The sequence below is a fragment of the Podarcis liolepis genome (genome assembly GCF_965112155.1).
Source record: "Podarcis liolepis genome assembly, chromosome: 10".
In the NCBI taxonomy this organism is placed as follows: Eukaryota; Metazoa; Chordata; class Lepidosauria; order Squamata; family Lacertidae; genus Podarcis; species Podarcis liolepis.
This window is the reverse complement of record NC_139562.1, coordinates 14,420,026-14,434,646: the sequence shown is the minus strand read 5'-3', so window position 1 is coordinate 14,434,646 and position 14,621 is coordinate 14,420,026. Positions and strand designations below refer to the sequence as shown.

At 45.3% G+C, this 14,621-nt stretch overlaps 1 protein-coding gene across 2 annotated transcripts in view; it reads left to right on the top strand.

The window, feature by feature from the left end:
• Positions 1–14,621, top strand: part of PDE3A (phosphodiesterase 3A) — a 274,981-nt gene that overhangs the window by 227,375 nt on the left and 32,985 nt on the right. For both annotated transcript variants that reach the window (XM_083461042.1, XM_083461041.1), the window contains 5 exons: positions 7,582–7,842; positions 8,434–8,588; positions 10,135–10,250; positions 12,294–12,513; positions 13,768–13,853. In XM_083461042.1, the coding sequence (XP_083317168.1) occupies positions 7,582–7,842; positions 8,434–8,588; positions 10,135–10,250; positions 12,294–12,513; positions 13,768–13,853 (838 nt within the window). The remainder of the gene's footprint in view (positions 1–7,581; positions 7,843–8,433; positions 8,589–10,134; positions 10,251–12,293; positions 12,514–13,767; positions 13,854–14,621) is intronic.

Here is a 14,621-nt window from a genome sequence, read left to right as displayed (position 1 = left end):
TCGGGCTGAAGAAAGCTTTTGAAGCTCCCGAACGAAAGACCAGGAGGGAGGGAACATGCCAGTCGGGCATGTGTCTCTGCCAGGGTCCTACTTGAGTGTAGGATAAGCTCCTGACAGGAGATAGGCAAAAGTAAGGTAAAGGCAGCCTATCAAAGCTCATATGCCACAGACCCCATTATTGCTCATAGTAATGAGCATTCCTAACCGGAAAGTTTTTGCAGGGGACAGGCAGATGGTGGGAGCTGCCACTCAGTATCATACTGAAGAGCTGTCCAATAGTGAAACAGAATATTCCGTGGAAGTTGGTGGACTTTCCTGCATTGGAAGTTTTCAAGCAGAGGTTGGACGGCCATTTGTCATTTATGATCTAGTTGAGATTTCTGCATCGCAGGGGGTTGGACTAGATGACCCTCGGGGTCCCCTCGAACTCCACAATTCTATGATTCTCTGGCCTATTTCACTTAAGAGTCTTCCTTGTTGGGAGGTCTAACTCAACACAAGTTTGATTCAGGAACAACCAAGAGGAAAAGTTGTCCCTCGTGGGCTTTTCTTCATTTTTAATTATTTACTTACTCCTGATACGTGTTTATAAGCGGTTTTGTGTTCAGCTAGACAGAACAGAGGTGTGAACTGGTACAGTTCCCAGTGTTGTCACTTCCGTTCATGGCTGGGGTGTGTGTGAGTGCGAGAGAGGAAAGACTTGCGGACAAGAGTTGGTTGGGTATATTAGGATGGGCAAGCAATGTTTAGACCAGGGTCAACAGATCCTGCAATCAGTTCAGCACATCTGGCTGGCTGATTGCAACATCTGTTCGTACCACCAGAAACACGATGTCCTTCAGTTACCCATGTATATATCATAGCACATGGTTGTGCAACAAGGGAGCGAATTCCAGAGCTAGGGGGTCCCGCCAATCGCTTCCACCCCTTCTCCTTCTCTCTTTCCTTTCCGCTGGAACAGAATGTTGAGTTCACATAAGGTGCACTTGCAAACACCACAAGTGTATGGTTGCAAGCAAGAAACGGTGCAGGTGCAAGTAATTCGTTCATCTTTGAGCAGCAAGGTTTATTTTCCCATTGATTTTCGTGGCCGTGGAAACCTTCATGCTTTTTTGTACAGCATCCTTTCCGCCAGTTCATAGTTCATGAACATACAAACTCTCCTGCAAAGGCCACCTGGTCCAGCGTGGGCTTTTCTTCAGTGACCAAGCAAATGCTCCTGGAATTATGAACAGTCTTATTTCGTCCTGTTTCAGTTTCCCTAGTGTTCAATCATAGCTCCTGTCTCTCCCATCAATAACAACAACAACACAACAAATTTTATTAATGATAAAAAATATTATTTTAAAATTATTATTATTATTAAAATATATTGTTTTAATAATAATGAAATCACCCTATACCTATAGATCTCAGGGTGGTTCACAACATAAAATCACAATATTAAATAACTAAACAAAATACATACCGTATTTTTCACTCCATAAGACACACCTGACCATAAGGCGCACCTAGTTTTTAGAGGAAAACAAGAAAAAAAATATTCTGAACGAAACAGTGGATGTATGATTTTATGTGGTTCATGCTGTGGCCACAGACATGTGATTTGACGGTGAGTTTGGGGTAGCCCAATGCAAAAGTCCTGAGGATCCATGTGGATCCGTGCTTTGTAGCCACGTTTTTGCACCATTGCGGCCCCACGAAACAGTGGATGCGTGTGTGTTTTTTGTGCAGGCTGTAGCCATGGACATGCTATGTGATCTCATGGTGAATTTGGGGTGACCCAATGCAAAAATCCTGAGGATCCATGTGGATCCGTGCTTTGTAACCACGTTTTTGCACCATTGCAGCCCCAGGCAACAGTGGGTGCGTGATTTTTTTAGTGCAGGCTGTAGCCATGGACATGCTATGTGATCTCATGGTGAATTTGGGGTGACCCAATGCAAAAATCCTGAGGATCCATGTGGATCCGTGCTTTGTAACCACGTTTTTGCACCATTTCAGCCCCACGAAAGAGTCATAAAAACAAAAAGACAATCCAGGAATCCCTCCTTCCGCAGCACATTTTCAAAGGGCATCAGATGTGAATCTTAAAAGACTAACAGATTTACAAACCTGTGCTCTCACTCTCAAGTAACTGATGGTTAATTTTCAGAAAGAGTGAACTGGAAATGAGTTTTTAATTATTATTATTTTAAAAAAAACTTTTAAAAATATCTCCCCCCACTTTCTGTGCAGCAAACAACTTAGCAATGAAAGAGAGGTTTTACTGGCACTTGTGATATTGTGTTCAAGTGCTCCATCTGGTGGTTCCCATTGTGAAAGGCATTGCAAAGGCATTTATTCTGCCTTTTCCATTGACCCATTGTTCTTAATTATCCTTCTAAGCCATGTGTCAAAAACACCAGCCATCACTTAGCAGCTTCATTAGCCAATTTGGGCATTTTAACATTTACTCTGTGAGAGAGATGAGACAAAGTTTTCTCAAACCTTTACTAAATAAAGTCATTCATTCTTGCTTTTGTTTCTCTGCAGAGAAAAGCCTCCCAACACTCTTCTTTTTCTTATTCTTCATGCAAAACAAAGGGCTTGTTTATCCGATTTCAAAGCTTGCATTTGTTTTGGGATATTTAGTATTATTATTATTATTATTATTATTATTATTATTATTATTATTATTATTATTATTTTGCTTGTCTTATTCAGCGATGCCAGGCCATCTTAGACACCTGAAGACATTCCTGGGGGAGAGAAAATGAGACTCTTGAGAATTCTCTCTCTTCAATAAATAACGAAAAGTGATTATAATCGTGTTTCTTTAGTGCCCCTATTAATATTGCCGCTTGTAAATAGTGCCGCTTGGGTTAAGTTGGCTGGGGCCCTCTGCAAAACCTAAGACATTTTTTAAGCCTGAAGTTGGAATTAAACATTATGGTTAGGTAGGGAAGGAAGGAAAACTTCATTTATTTCGTTCTCCGTCTTTCATAAGGGGCTGGTCCTAGCTCAGCAGAAGGTCCCACGCAGGGGTAGCACATCTCATTTTGCAGCTTGAGGCGAAACAGAAAGAAACAGAAAGTGTGTGTGTGTGTGTGTGTGTGTGACTGATTCTTTTATCTTATGCACTGCCCCCTCCCTTCCCTCTCTGATGCCGAATATTAAGGGAGGTTGAATGGCAACTGCATTTCCGACTACACAGGAAATTCCTAACCCTTGACAATCTCTTCGTCTCATCTCAAAATGGGACAAGGCTTGAGATCGTCAGACTGGAAACGTTATGATTTGTTGCTGTTGTCCAAAAATAACCAGAACATAAAAATCCAATGTGGAGTCCAAATTATCCCAAAATCCACATTAAGGCCAAATCTTTATTTGGCCAACCAAGATGTAAAAAGAAAAGAAAGAAAGAAAAGAAAATCATTTGCAAGCTTTTGAGTTTCTTCAGAACTATTCATCTGACTAGATGATAAGCAACGCAAAATAAAAATAAAATTGGGGGGCTATTCTCTGCATTGTAAGAGTCTTAGTGTGCAATCATGTTGTACAGAGTCTTCCCAGAAGTACACCATGTTGAATTCAATGGGGCTTACTTCAAGCTAAATTATGTTAGGCTTACCCTGTTAAGATGGAGGGCGAGAGGAGGCAGAAGACATTCAGATGAGGCTGTGTTAGGTTCTGTGTAGATATCAGATCTCTTGGAAAGCAAAAAAATAAGGAAATGATGTAGCATCTGCTTCACATGTAGAAGGTCCTTGGTTCATTCCTTGGCATCTACAAGTAGGGCAGGGAGAGACCCCTGTCCATCAATGTAGACAATAAGCGAGATGGATCAATGGACCAGTGGCCTAACTCCATCTTTAAGCGTAACACAAAGGTTCCTTTGTAGATAGAGGGAAAGTAAATCATTGCATAGTCCTTTTATTAGCAAAGGTGGGTGGTGCTGTGGTGTAAAACACTGAGCCTTGGGCTTGCTGATCGGAAGGTCGGCGGTTTGAATCCCCGCGGCGGTTGAGCTCCCGTTGCTTGGTCACAGCTCCTACCAACCTAGCAGTTAAAAAGCACGCCAAAGTGCAAGTAGATAAATAGGTACTGCTCCGGCAGGAAGGTAAACAGCGGGTTTTTTGCACTGCTCTGGTATCACCAGAAGCGGCTTAGTCATGGTGGCCACATGACCCGGAAATACTGGCTGCGGACAAACATCAGCTCCCTCGGCCAGTAAAGCGAGATGAGCGCCCCAACCCCAGAGTTGTTTGCAACTGGACTTAACTGTCAAGGATCCTTTACCTTTACCTTAGATATTCATTTTAAGTGAAATGTCAGTTGAAACCAAAATTTGGTACCTTTACAGATCAGTTAGGGATGCGGGTGGCACTGTAGGTTAAACCACAGAGCCTAGGACTTGCCAGTCAGAAGGTCGGTAGTTCGAATCCCCGTGACGGGGTGAGCTCCTGTTGCTCGGTCCCTGCTCCTGCCAACCTAGCAGTTCGAAAGCACGTCAAAGTGCAAGTAGATAAATAGGTACTGCTCTGGCGGGAAGGTAAACAGCTTTTCTGTGCACTACTCTGGTTCGCCAGAAGTGGCTTAGTCATGCTGGCCACATGACCTGGAAGCTGTACACTGGCTCCCTCGGCCAATAAAGCGAGATGAGCGTCGCAACCCCAGAGTCGGTCACAACTGGACCTAATGGTCAGGGGTCCCTTTACCTTTACAGATCAGTTGGAGGAAATGTTCTCTCTGAGAAGTAAGTCCCATCCCATCGTCACGTCCCTAGGAAGTGGAGGTGGGGAAATTTGTTCCAACAGTAAGGCGTGTTATTAGCAACACTTTTCCCGATCTTTGGAACACAGAATTTCAAAGAACCAAGGTTCGGATCACAGAATCCTGATGCGGACACGACTGTTAACCCTGGTTAGCGCTCTCTGTGGTTTGTTGCCTTGACCCTGGTTAAGTGTCAGGGACTAGGGGTCACATTCCTCTTTTGTCAGGTAATGGAGTCCCGGACTCCAAACCTGAAGGAGAAGATCGTGCACTGCTAAGAGGTTCTTATGAGGTAAATACTATACCAATTTTTAAAAAGTAAACAAACACCGAAATAGTTTCCAAACGGTACAGCTGGGTCAGCTTGACATGAGTTACAGAGATGGCACGCAAACTCTTCCTTGGGCAAAGCTACAGATCATCCTTATAAGGTCTCCAAAGTCAACAGCCTTTCTTTGCCTTTTGCAGAAGAGCCTCCATCCTTCTGAGAAACGTGTCAAACAAGTATATGGAGCATGTTTTTCATCCCTGCTTAATCTTGGGGATAGAAATCCCTAGGGAGACTTGTCTGCAAATTCTAAAATAACCTGTTATTTCCACCGAAGCTGCCGGCATGTGCTGCTCAAGGCTTTTTGGAAATTAAAAGAGTCGGGAAGCAGGGGGAGGAGAGAAAGGAGCTGTGTTTACTTTTAATTTTGTTTTAAGACACTTGGCCAGAGAGTTCATGATGTGACTTGGAAACTATATCGAATCATGATTTATGGTCGGGCTGTTATTTTATAAAGGGCAAAGACAAGCCAGGCACAGCTGCCTGCCTGTTCCTCGGTTTGCACCCTGCATGCCAATAACCTGCAGTCTATCTTAACCCTTTTCATTGTTTCTTTTCTCTGTGCATCTGTTTGTGTGTGCACCCGCTTGTGTTCATGCATGCAGCCTGTGGCTTGCCAGAGAGCTTGATTGATAGGACATGTAGAATGACTAGGGTCTCCTTGTCTGCTTGGTGAACCTGTTTCATGTTGGGAAAAGGTTGCAAGCCCTCCAATCAAATGAATCGACCAATTTTGGCTAAAGCTGCTGTGGGTTCTGCCAAGGTGGGCTGAAGGAAAACAGCTTCCTCCTGCAGCTCTACGGTAGCATCCTTTGGACATGCATAGAAAAGTAGAGTTGAAAGGGGGACCTTGAGGATCATTTAGTCCAACCCCCTGCAAATATGTGGCTGTCCCGTGCAGGGATTGAACCTGCAACCTTGGTGTTATCAGCTCCACACTCTAATCGACTCTTGGATTATACAGTGGTACCTCGGGTTACATACGCTTCAGGTTACAGACTCCACTAACCCAGAAATATTACTTCGGGTTAAGAACTTTGCTTTAGGATGAGAACAGAAATTGTGCAGCGGCAGCAGCACAGTAACAGCGGGAGGCCCCATTAGCTAAAGTGGTCTTCAAATTAAGAACAGTTTCAGGTTAAGAACGGACCTCCGGAACGAATTAAGTACGTAACCAGAGGTACCACTGTACTGGCAAATCTGGGGCAAGCAACAATATATGACTGCATTCGCACTGCCAGATCCACACAACCTGCAGCGTAACTCACACAAGGATATGAAGCTGCCCCTGTACAAAGGACCAAGCTAGATGTCACGTCAGATGTGTCTTGACCCTGGAGAACACACCAAGGGGACGATCAGGATAAAGTAGAGCAGTGTGTGTACATGCATGGGGGACATTAAATTTGCTCCATCCATCCCTACCTCACCTGTAGCATTCAGCTGACTGCACAACTTGTGTCCTGCTCATCATCCAAAGAGCTTCCCATGCCCAATCCATATCAATGGTGGCTGATGGCAAGGATGGGGGAACCTTACTCTTTGATGGGCAGGAGTCAAGTTGCACATTTCGCAAAACATACAGGTAAACATAGCACCAGGAGAATGGACTCTTGTGCTGAGTATCTGCATGTATGAAAGCAATAAGGAGGGCTATCGTCTATTTGTTGGTACACTCTCTTCAGTTACTAAACATTTGGTAAGTCTGCACCAGGAAAAGAAGTGTTTGTCATCTTTGTTCATCTGCAAAACACACACACACAATGCTTCTGTAAATCCTGTGAATTGTATTGGCAAGGTATACATTTCCTCTTTCAGTGGTATATGAGAGCGGCGAGATATGCAGTATTTATTTTAAGAATGTATGCAGCACATCCTTTCCCAAAAATGGATTTCAGGGCATTGTACGTGTTCTAGGGGTTCTAGGGGTTGCTTGTGTGTAAACCAACGCCACCCTTGGCTGGTTGCCTGAGTGAACCCTTTCTGTCTGGACAGCCACGCGCCCGTGACTGTCTCAATCACTGGCAGGGTCCGTTAGTGGGCGTTTCTTGAACTTCTTCCAGCAAAGAAGCTCTTTGACGCTTAGTCTCCGCCTAGCCTCCCTGCGCGGAAGCCTTCTGCGCAGGGAGGGTGTGGGCATCGGAGGACCCGAGCTCTCCCCACTGGTTCCCGGCAAAGAGTCTTGGAGCCACCTCGCCGATTCCCCCATCTGCCCCCCTTCTCCACTGGTGTTATGCTGATTTCCTTCCCCAGAAGATGTGCTGCTTCTCTCCCTCCCGGGACGCTCTCCGGAACCCCTCTGGAGCCCTCCCTCTCCCTCTGGCTCCGATGGCAGTTCCCTGACAGTACGTAACAAATTTTAAATCTCCAGCACAGTGTTGAATATGGCATAAATGAGGGAAAACATTGCAGAGCAGAGATCACCTTGGTTTGGGTTCTGATTTAGCCATTTCCTGACTTTCTTTTTTGCTGAAGCTTCACTCTTTCTCTACTTCCAGTCTTCGGGCACCAGTATTACAGTTGACATTGCAGTCATGGGAGAGGCACACGGACTCATTACAGACCTCCTGGCAGATCCTTCCTTACCACCAAACGTCTGCACCTCCCTTCGGGCGGTGAGCAACCTGCTCAACACACAGCTAACCTTCCAAGCCATCCACAAACCGAGGATCAACCCTTTGGCATCTTTCAATGAGAACTACACCTGTTCTGACTCAGAGGAATGCTCAGAGAAGGGAGAAAAGCTGACTATTCCCAAGGTGAGCGTCCCTCTTTCAGGTTGTGGGAAATGTTGGTTCTTCTTTTCCTCGGGTGTTAATTCTGTGACTGTAAGAAAATGCATTCTGTGTGAAATAGTTGCTTCAGGGTGCGGCATGCACAGTCCCCTCACCTTTTATACTCACGACAACCCTGTGAGATATATTAGGCTGAAAGACAAGGGCTGGCTTAAAGTCACCCAATCACCTTGTTATTTGCGGCTGAGTCAGAATTTGAACCCAGGTTTCACTAATATAAGTCCAACACTCACATCACTACTCCACAAGGGCTCACAAGCAAGCCCAAGGCCACCCCGAGTGCTGTTGACTATCAGTAGTGTAATGGGAAATTCAGACGTGCAGGGTCCCTTTGTAATAGTCACAGCTACTCAACCCCCTTCTAAGTTTATACAGTAATCTTGTAATTATACAAGCTACAAGAAGAAGCTAACAGGCTACTCATTTAAAAATAATTCTTTCCCTCTCCTCCCTACCCCATTCACAATGTTTTCTTTGCATACTTACTGCCAGTAACTTCTGGCGATCTTGAACAAAATACTACCCAGTTGAAAAGTCTTCCTGTCTTATCCTTAGCGCTTCCGGAAAAGTCTGCCCCCAGGTCTTTTGCGACGAGTGTCGTCCACTTGGACAACAACCACATCTGCAACTGGTTTGCCCACTTTGGAGCCAGCTCCAGTGAGAAGAGACCGCAGTGCTAGCATCAAACTTCATGATACTTCATCATCCGGGTGAGGAAATAATTGTGTGGGGGGGGTGGTTCTATGACAAAAAGTCCTGTGATTCTCTGTAGCATCTGAGAACCTTAAGAGTGTTGACCCCTTCCTGGAAACAGTAGATGTTTTGGATTGGATTATGACTTGTCTTTTGATAGTGTACTCACAAAGACTAAGACCACCGTTCTCGTAGATCTCCTGCTCTGGGATTGTGCCAAGGTCCCACAGAGATTCCCAATTGGACTTGAAGGAGATTATCAACAGGGCAGAACCTAACTAAAAGCATATTCTGCAGGACCTTGGACAGAAACTAACTAGCTCAGATGTTGCTCCAGGAAAGGTGAAAAGTTGAGTCAAGCCCTCAAGTGCTGCTGCAATTCCTTTTTCCGTCCCCGGCCTTGTCTCCCAGATAATCAGTAAAGGGGGGAATTATTCAAATGACTGAGGACACCAGAGAGTAAATAACCCCACTGTATATCTAAGAAAGTGAAACATGGAAATAAAAAGGGTGGTAAAAACCATTGGATAATCTCTCATGGACAATTTCATAAAATTGAAAAATCTTAACCAATTAAATGAGCATTCAGTTATCACACTTTAAATTGATTCATCCATCAAATGTTGCTTTATAAGTGTCAGATCTGATTGAAAAGGATATCTTTAGCCTGTAGTTGAGGGATTAATTATGCTTTTTCGGCATATAATGAAGAGGAACAGATGCTATTCTCAGATTGGGAATGGAAATCCTTTTCTCCAAAAAAAAAGGTTAACCAATCACCTCTAAAAATCTTTACTCCCACGCATACATCTAAGTAGTGCTCTCACGCTTTTAAAACATTGAGTCCCAGCCATTGCCTTGACCCATTCCACAATTGGGAGGCGATATCAGATAGATGGAGGAGGAGTGGGAGAGCTGGAGAAGAGCAACGGATTGCCAGTCCAGCTGGGCCAGAAGTAAGTGCATGATCCAAAATTTGCAGGAGTTAATATCTATGACAGCAGCAGAGGTGCAAGAACACCAGGCACAGAGGCATAATATCAGGGATAGGTTGGAGCCAAGAGTGTATTTCTCAGTGTTTTAAATTGGACATTCATTGTCAGACAAGGGGCATTAGCCAGCTGCATTTGGTATCCATAGGTACATCTGTTCATCTAGTCTTCCTCCTTTGAACATTATGGAGAATGTATGCAATCATTTGGGGTAGCAACTGTGGAATTTCCCCTGCCACTCCACACCCCACCCCTCTGAAAAGTAGCTTACCTTGGTCAGAGATAGCACTGGTCTTTCACAAAACAACATCATGAATTATATGGCCATGGGATAGCAATGATAGACTCCCAAGTCAAACGTCTTGGCCTGCACTTATAATGGGTGCAATAGAATTGTGGTGGTGAAATGTCTCACTGGGTTGGCCATTGTGAGAAGCAGGATGCTGATGGGCTAGGCAGGGCTCTTCCTGTGTTCCTGGAGATGGCGAGCCCCACTCTCTCCTAACACTTCTGGTCCAAGCAGAAACAGCTGATTATAACCCCTCGGTTGATCTCTGCTCTCTTTTCACAGCTCCGATGCGTGGAACAATTCCCTCCTGATGAACCTCACCAAAAGCAGGTCGTTCTCCGCCTCCTATGCAATGTCCGCTGCAAACCATCTGAATTCCAAGCGGCCAAGTCGGCAAGGTTGGTTGGCTCTTGGGCATATAGATGCTTTGTGAGGTTATGGGTCACAACAGGGGTGGTCTCTTAAGTGTGCTGTGTTTAAAATCAGTGGGGAATAGCCGAGGTTATGTTTCTTACCTAGCTGCGCTAAATTTGCACCTGTAGCACAGACTGCGCTTTGAATTGAGCCATAGGTGGAAGACCAGAAGTATTAGCTGTGATTGCTGACTTACTCCCCTGCAAGCTGAGTGGCAAAGAGCTCTTTCCCATCCTACGTTAAGGACTGTAGCATCTGCTTTCCATGCAGAAGGTTCCAGGTTCTATCTCTGACATCTCCAGAGTAGGGCTGGGAATGCCCCCTGTCTGAAACCCTGGGAAGATGCTGCCAGTCAGTGTAGTCAATTCTGAGCCAGATGAACCCAATGGTCTGGCTTCCTGTGGTCCCCAGCATGAACTGCAAGAGGGGCTTGGCAGAGACCTTCCATTCTTTTGGATCTCATGAGCAATGCAGCAGACAAGCATCTCTCTGCATTTTTGTTTTAAATTTAAGACAAAGGAAGCCTCTAGATTTCATCAGAGCAGCAGCAGGCTGGGAAGAAGGGAGGGAAGAGCAGGGGGGAAAACCTTTCTCTCCAGTGCATTTGTGTGTTTAAAAAACCAGCAATACCTTTTGGAAATGCAGCCAATGCGAGAGTGATTTTGATCTGAAAAATGCCCTGCAGGGAAGGTTTAAACACCTCCTACCTGCCCCCTGCTTCTCAAATTTGAGAGGGGAGCTCCCCCTGAAGATTCACGACAAGTTTTAAAAATGTTTTGCGCACTTTGTCTAGTTTGTTACGTTTAGATCTCACCCTTTTCCAAAGAAGCCCAAGACAACCACATGTAGTTCACTTTGTCAGTGGCGGATTTTGGGCTCTGATTTCAGCGGCGCCCTGTGCTATGTGAAAATTTGGCAGCACCTTGAAACTGCCGCTGACTCTGTCTCCCTCCTGCTCCATGAATGTGTGTGTTGGGTCCCTAAGCATGCTAATAATAAATAATAAATTTTTATTTATACCCCGCCCTTCCCGGTTCAGAAAACCTGGGTCAGGGTGGCTAGCAACAAATTTAAAACACTTAATTGTGATACAACAAAAAGCAGCATAAAATACAGTATAAAAGCATGGATAACAATAAATTCCAAGTTCTAAAATCAATTTAGGGGGAAATCCATCCAATAAACATTAGACGATCACCAGGGCTAGCTGGCTAAATTAGTCCTATTTGGGCCTATTTGCTAGCTAATGCAATTCCCATTTTGAGCTGATCCTACTAGCATATGGAGTATTTAAAGCTGTGATTGGAACTTCTTCCCTGTCCTGGCTACCATCTTGTGCATTGTAAGAACTTCCAATGAAATCTCTGTCAGAGAAGCTTTGGTTTGGGACCTGGGAGAGACCAGGGTTCAAATCTCTGCTCAGTCATGAAGATCACGGGGTGACCTAGGGCCAGTCACAGTCTCTCAGCCTTACCTACCTCACAAAAGGTCCTTTACCTTTTAGGGAGCGGGTGGCCCTGTGGTTTAAACCACTGAGCCTCTTGGGCTTGCTGATCAGAAGGTCGGCAGTTCAAATCTGTGTGATGGATGGGGTGAGCTCCTGTTCCTCTGTCCCAGCTTCTGCCAACCTAGCAGTTCGAAAGCACACCAGTGCAAGTAGATAAATAGGTACTGCTGCAGCGGGAAGGTAAACGGTGTTTGCATGAGCTCTGGTTTCTGTCACGGTGTCCCGTTGTGCCAGAAGCGGTTTAGTCATGTTGGCCACTTGACCCGGAAAGCTGTCTGTGGACAAACGCCGGCTACCTCGGCCTGAAAGCGAGATGAGTGCCACAACCCCATAGTCACCTTTGACTGGACTTAACCGTCCAGGGTTCCTTTACCTTTTACCTTTTATACCTCAGAGTTGCTGTGAGGATAAAACGGGGAGGAGGAGCACCAACCTTGCTTGAGCTCCTTGGAGGAAAGATGGAATATAAATGCTTTAAATGCATACCCCTTTATTTTTTTGTCATTCTTCCTCCTAATAGGTATCCCACCAAATATTTCGCCTCTTACCTCCCCAAGCCATTCGCCTATCCATGGCACTCCAGCCAGCAGCCCCATCAGCAAGACCTCCAGCGAACAATTTCCCGAGTCGACGGTCACTGCCACTAAGCAAACGCTGAAGCCCCATAGGGTCTTGGGTTGTACCCAGAGCGCCCCTAACCTTTCGGAGCCTGTCGTGGCCACGCCTGTCATTTGCAGCAGGTAAGATGCTTCTCTGACACTTGTTGGAACCGTCTTTCGTTTCCCTCTCCCCACCCTCGTCCTCAAGGCTCTGTTCTGCACAACGCAATCTTATTATCCATAACCCAATATGTGTGTGTTTCGATGGGGTGGGAGAACCGCGGCTGTGATAAATTTGCCCGTTTCCACCGTACCGAAGGGGACCGTGGCTCAGGTTGCATGTGCAAGGTCCTGGGGTTCCTGGATTGTCCCTTATCTTCCACTTGCCCCCTAAAGTATTTGAAGAGTTGATCTAAGACTCTACGTGTTGTTCCGGCTCACCCCAGCCGCATCAGGTCCCTCAGACAATATCAAGTCCCTTTGACCGTCGCTAGGCAGACTTGCCTTTCTGTTGCGTCCTATATTTTGACTTCTTGGAACTAGATCCATGGCAACATCCGAAAAAGAAAACAAAGGGTTCCAAGAAACAGGCTGTTTTGGTCTTGCTTAAAAGCTCAGTGGCAATAGGTTGTGTTTGCTTAATGCTATTATGTAACACTCCTAATCGTGTCCAGGTTTGAGTTTTTGCTTTTTAAAAATTGCACTTTTTTAAACTTCTACCCGCGAAAGTTGTGTGGCGTTCCAGCAGGCTCGTTTGTCACTGCGTACTCCGGTCTCTCTCCATTGTGTTATTCTGGAACGTTTCTGGTTTTCAAACAATTTTCGGAAGCCAATCAGCTTCTAAGCCTTGTTATTCATTTTTTCCCATTGACTTTGCAACCAGCCCATTGATCCTAAGTTTTCAAACTTTTCGGAAGCCAAACGGTCTTCTGGAATGGATTAAGTTTGAAAACCGAGGTTCCACTGTATAACATTATGCACATATATGATCCAGGTTTCCTAAAGGAACCAGTGCAGAAAAAGATAACCTACAACAATTTATGTAACGGTATTAAAATAACTATGCATTAACATTTATAGTTATGCTATAGAAATATAGTTCTGCATGGGACCTTATATGTGTTATACATATTTTTGCACATAATTATTTGGGCTTTAAAAAAAATGCACAAGCAGCTCAGACATAAATGGGTGCTCAGTGCAAGAGTTTAATGCAGGTGAACATCAACAGACTGGTTTCCTTGTATGAATACGCTTAAAACGGATTCCTGTTCCATTCCTATTTCACGCACCCAGCTCTCCGCATACAGGGCACAGTCCTTTGCAAGCTGTGGAAAGCAGGCAACTGCTACGTATTTTCACCCCTCTATGTCTGTCCTTTGACCTGTGCTCTAGCTGCGGCAGACCGTATAACCCAACAGACCCCGCCGAAGGATCTCTGAGCAGACGGGAAGGTGGAACACACACCCTGAACAGAGCAGGTGGGCAAGTTGTGTCTGAAGTTAAGAGGGAAGAAGAATCACTAAAATTGACAATTTATTGCCACTGCTGTTTGTTTTTATCCAAGCATTTGCCACTTGCGTTTCAAGACCCCTTATGTTGAATAATAACACCTGGACAGAATATATTAAGTTAATGGGCAAATTTAGGCCACAACTGTATTGGTTACAGAATGTGAGTGGCTTAGGCACTGGAATTGAACCAACTATATCTGACTCCTGCTCGCCATGCGGGTAGTCTCATAAGGATCAACTACCAGTAGGGGGAGCCCTGTTGATGTACATCACCTAGAGCTCCCCCAGGGTCCCCAGTGGGGTCATGGCATGGCCCTAGCCCATACCCGGGCTTCGGACAGGACCCACATCCCTGGATCCCTTTAACGCAATACCCTTAAAATGGAGGGGCAAGTGATGGCCACACCTCCCCTCCCCCAGACCAGGTTTTACCAATGCCTAACCGCCACTCGAGCCAAAGGCTCGCCACACACACAGCATATGTGTGTTTTGTGTGTATACACACACACACACACACACAAATATATACAGTGGATGCTCGGGTTGCGAACGTGATCCGTGCGGGATGCACGTTCGCAAAGCACAATTTAGCGCTTCTGCGCATGTGCGGCCACCAAAACCCGGAAGTAACGCGTTCCGGTACTTCCAGGTTTCAGCGGTCCCTAACCCCAAAAAACGCAACCTGTAACCCGAGGTATGACTGTATATATATATCAGCAAATTTTAGTAAAACAA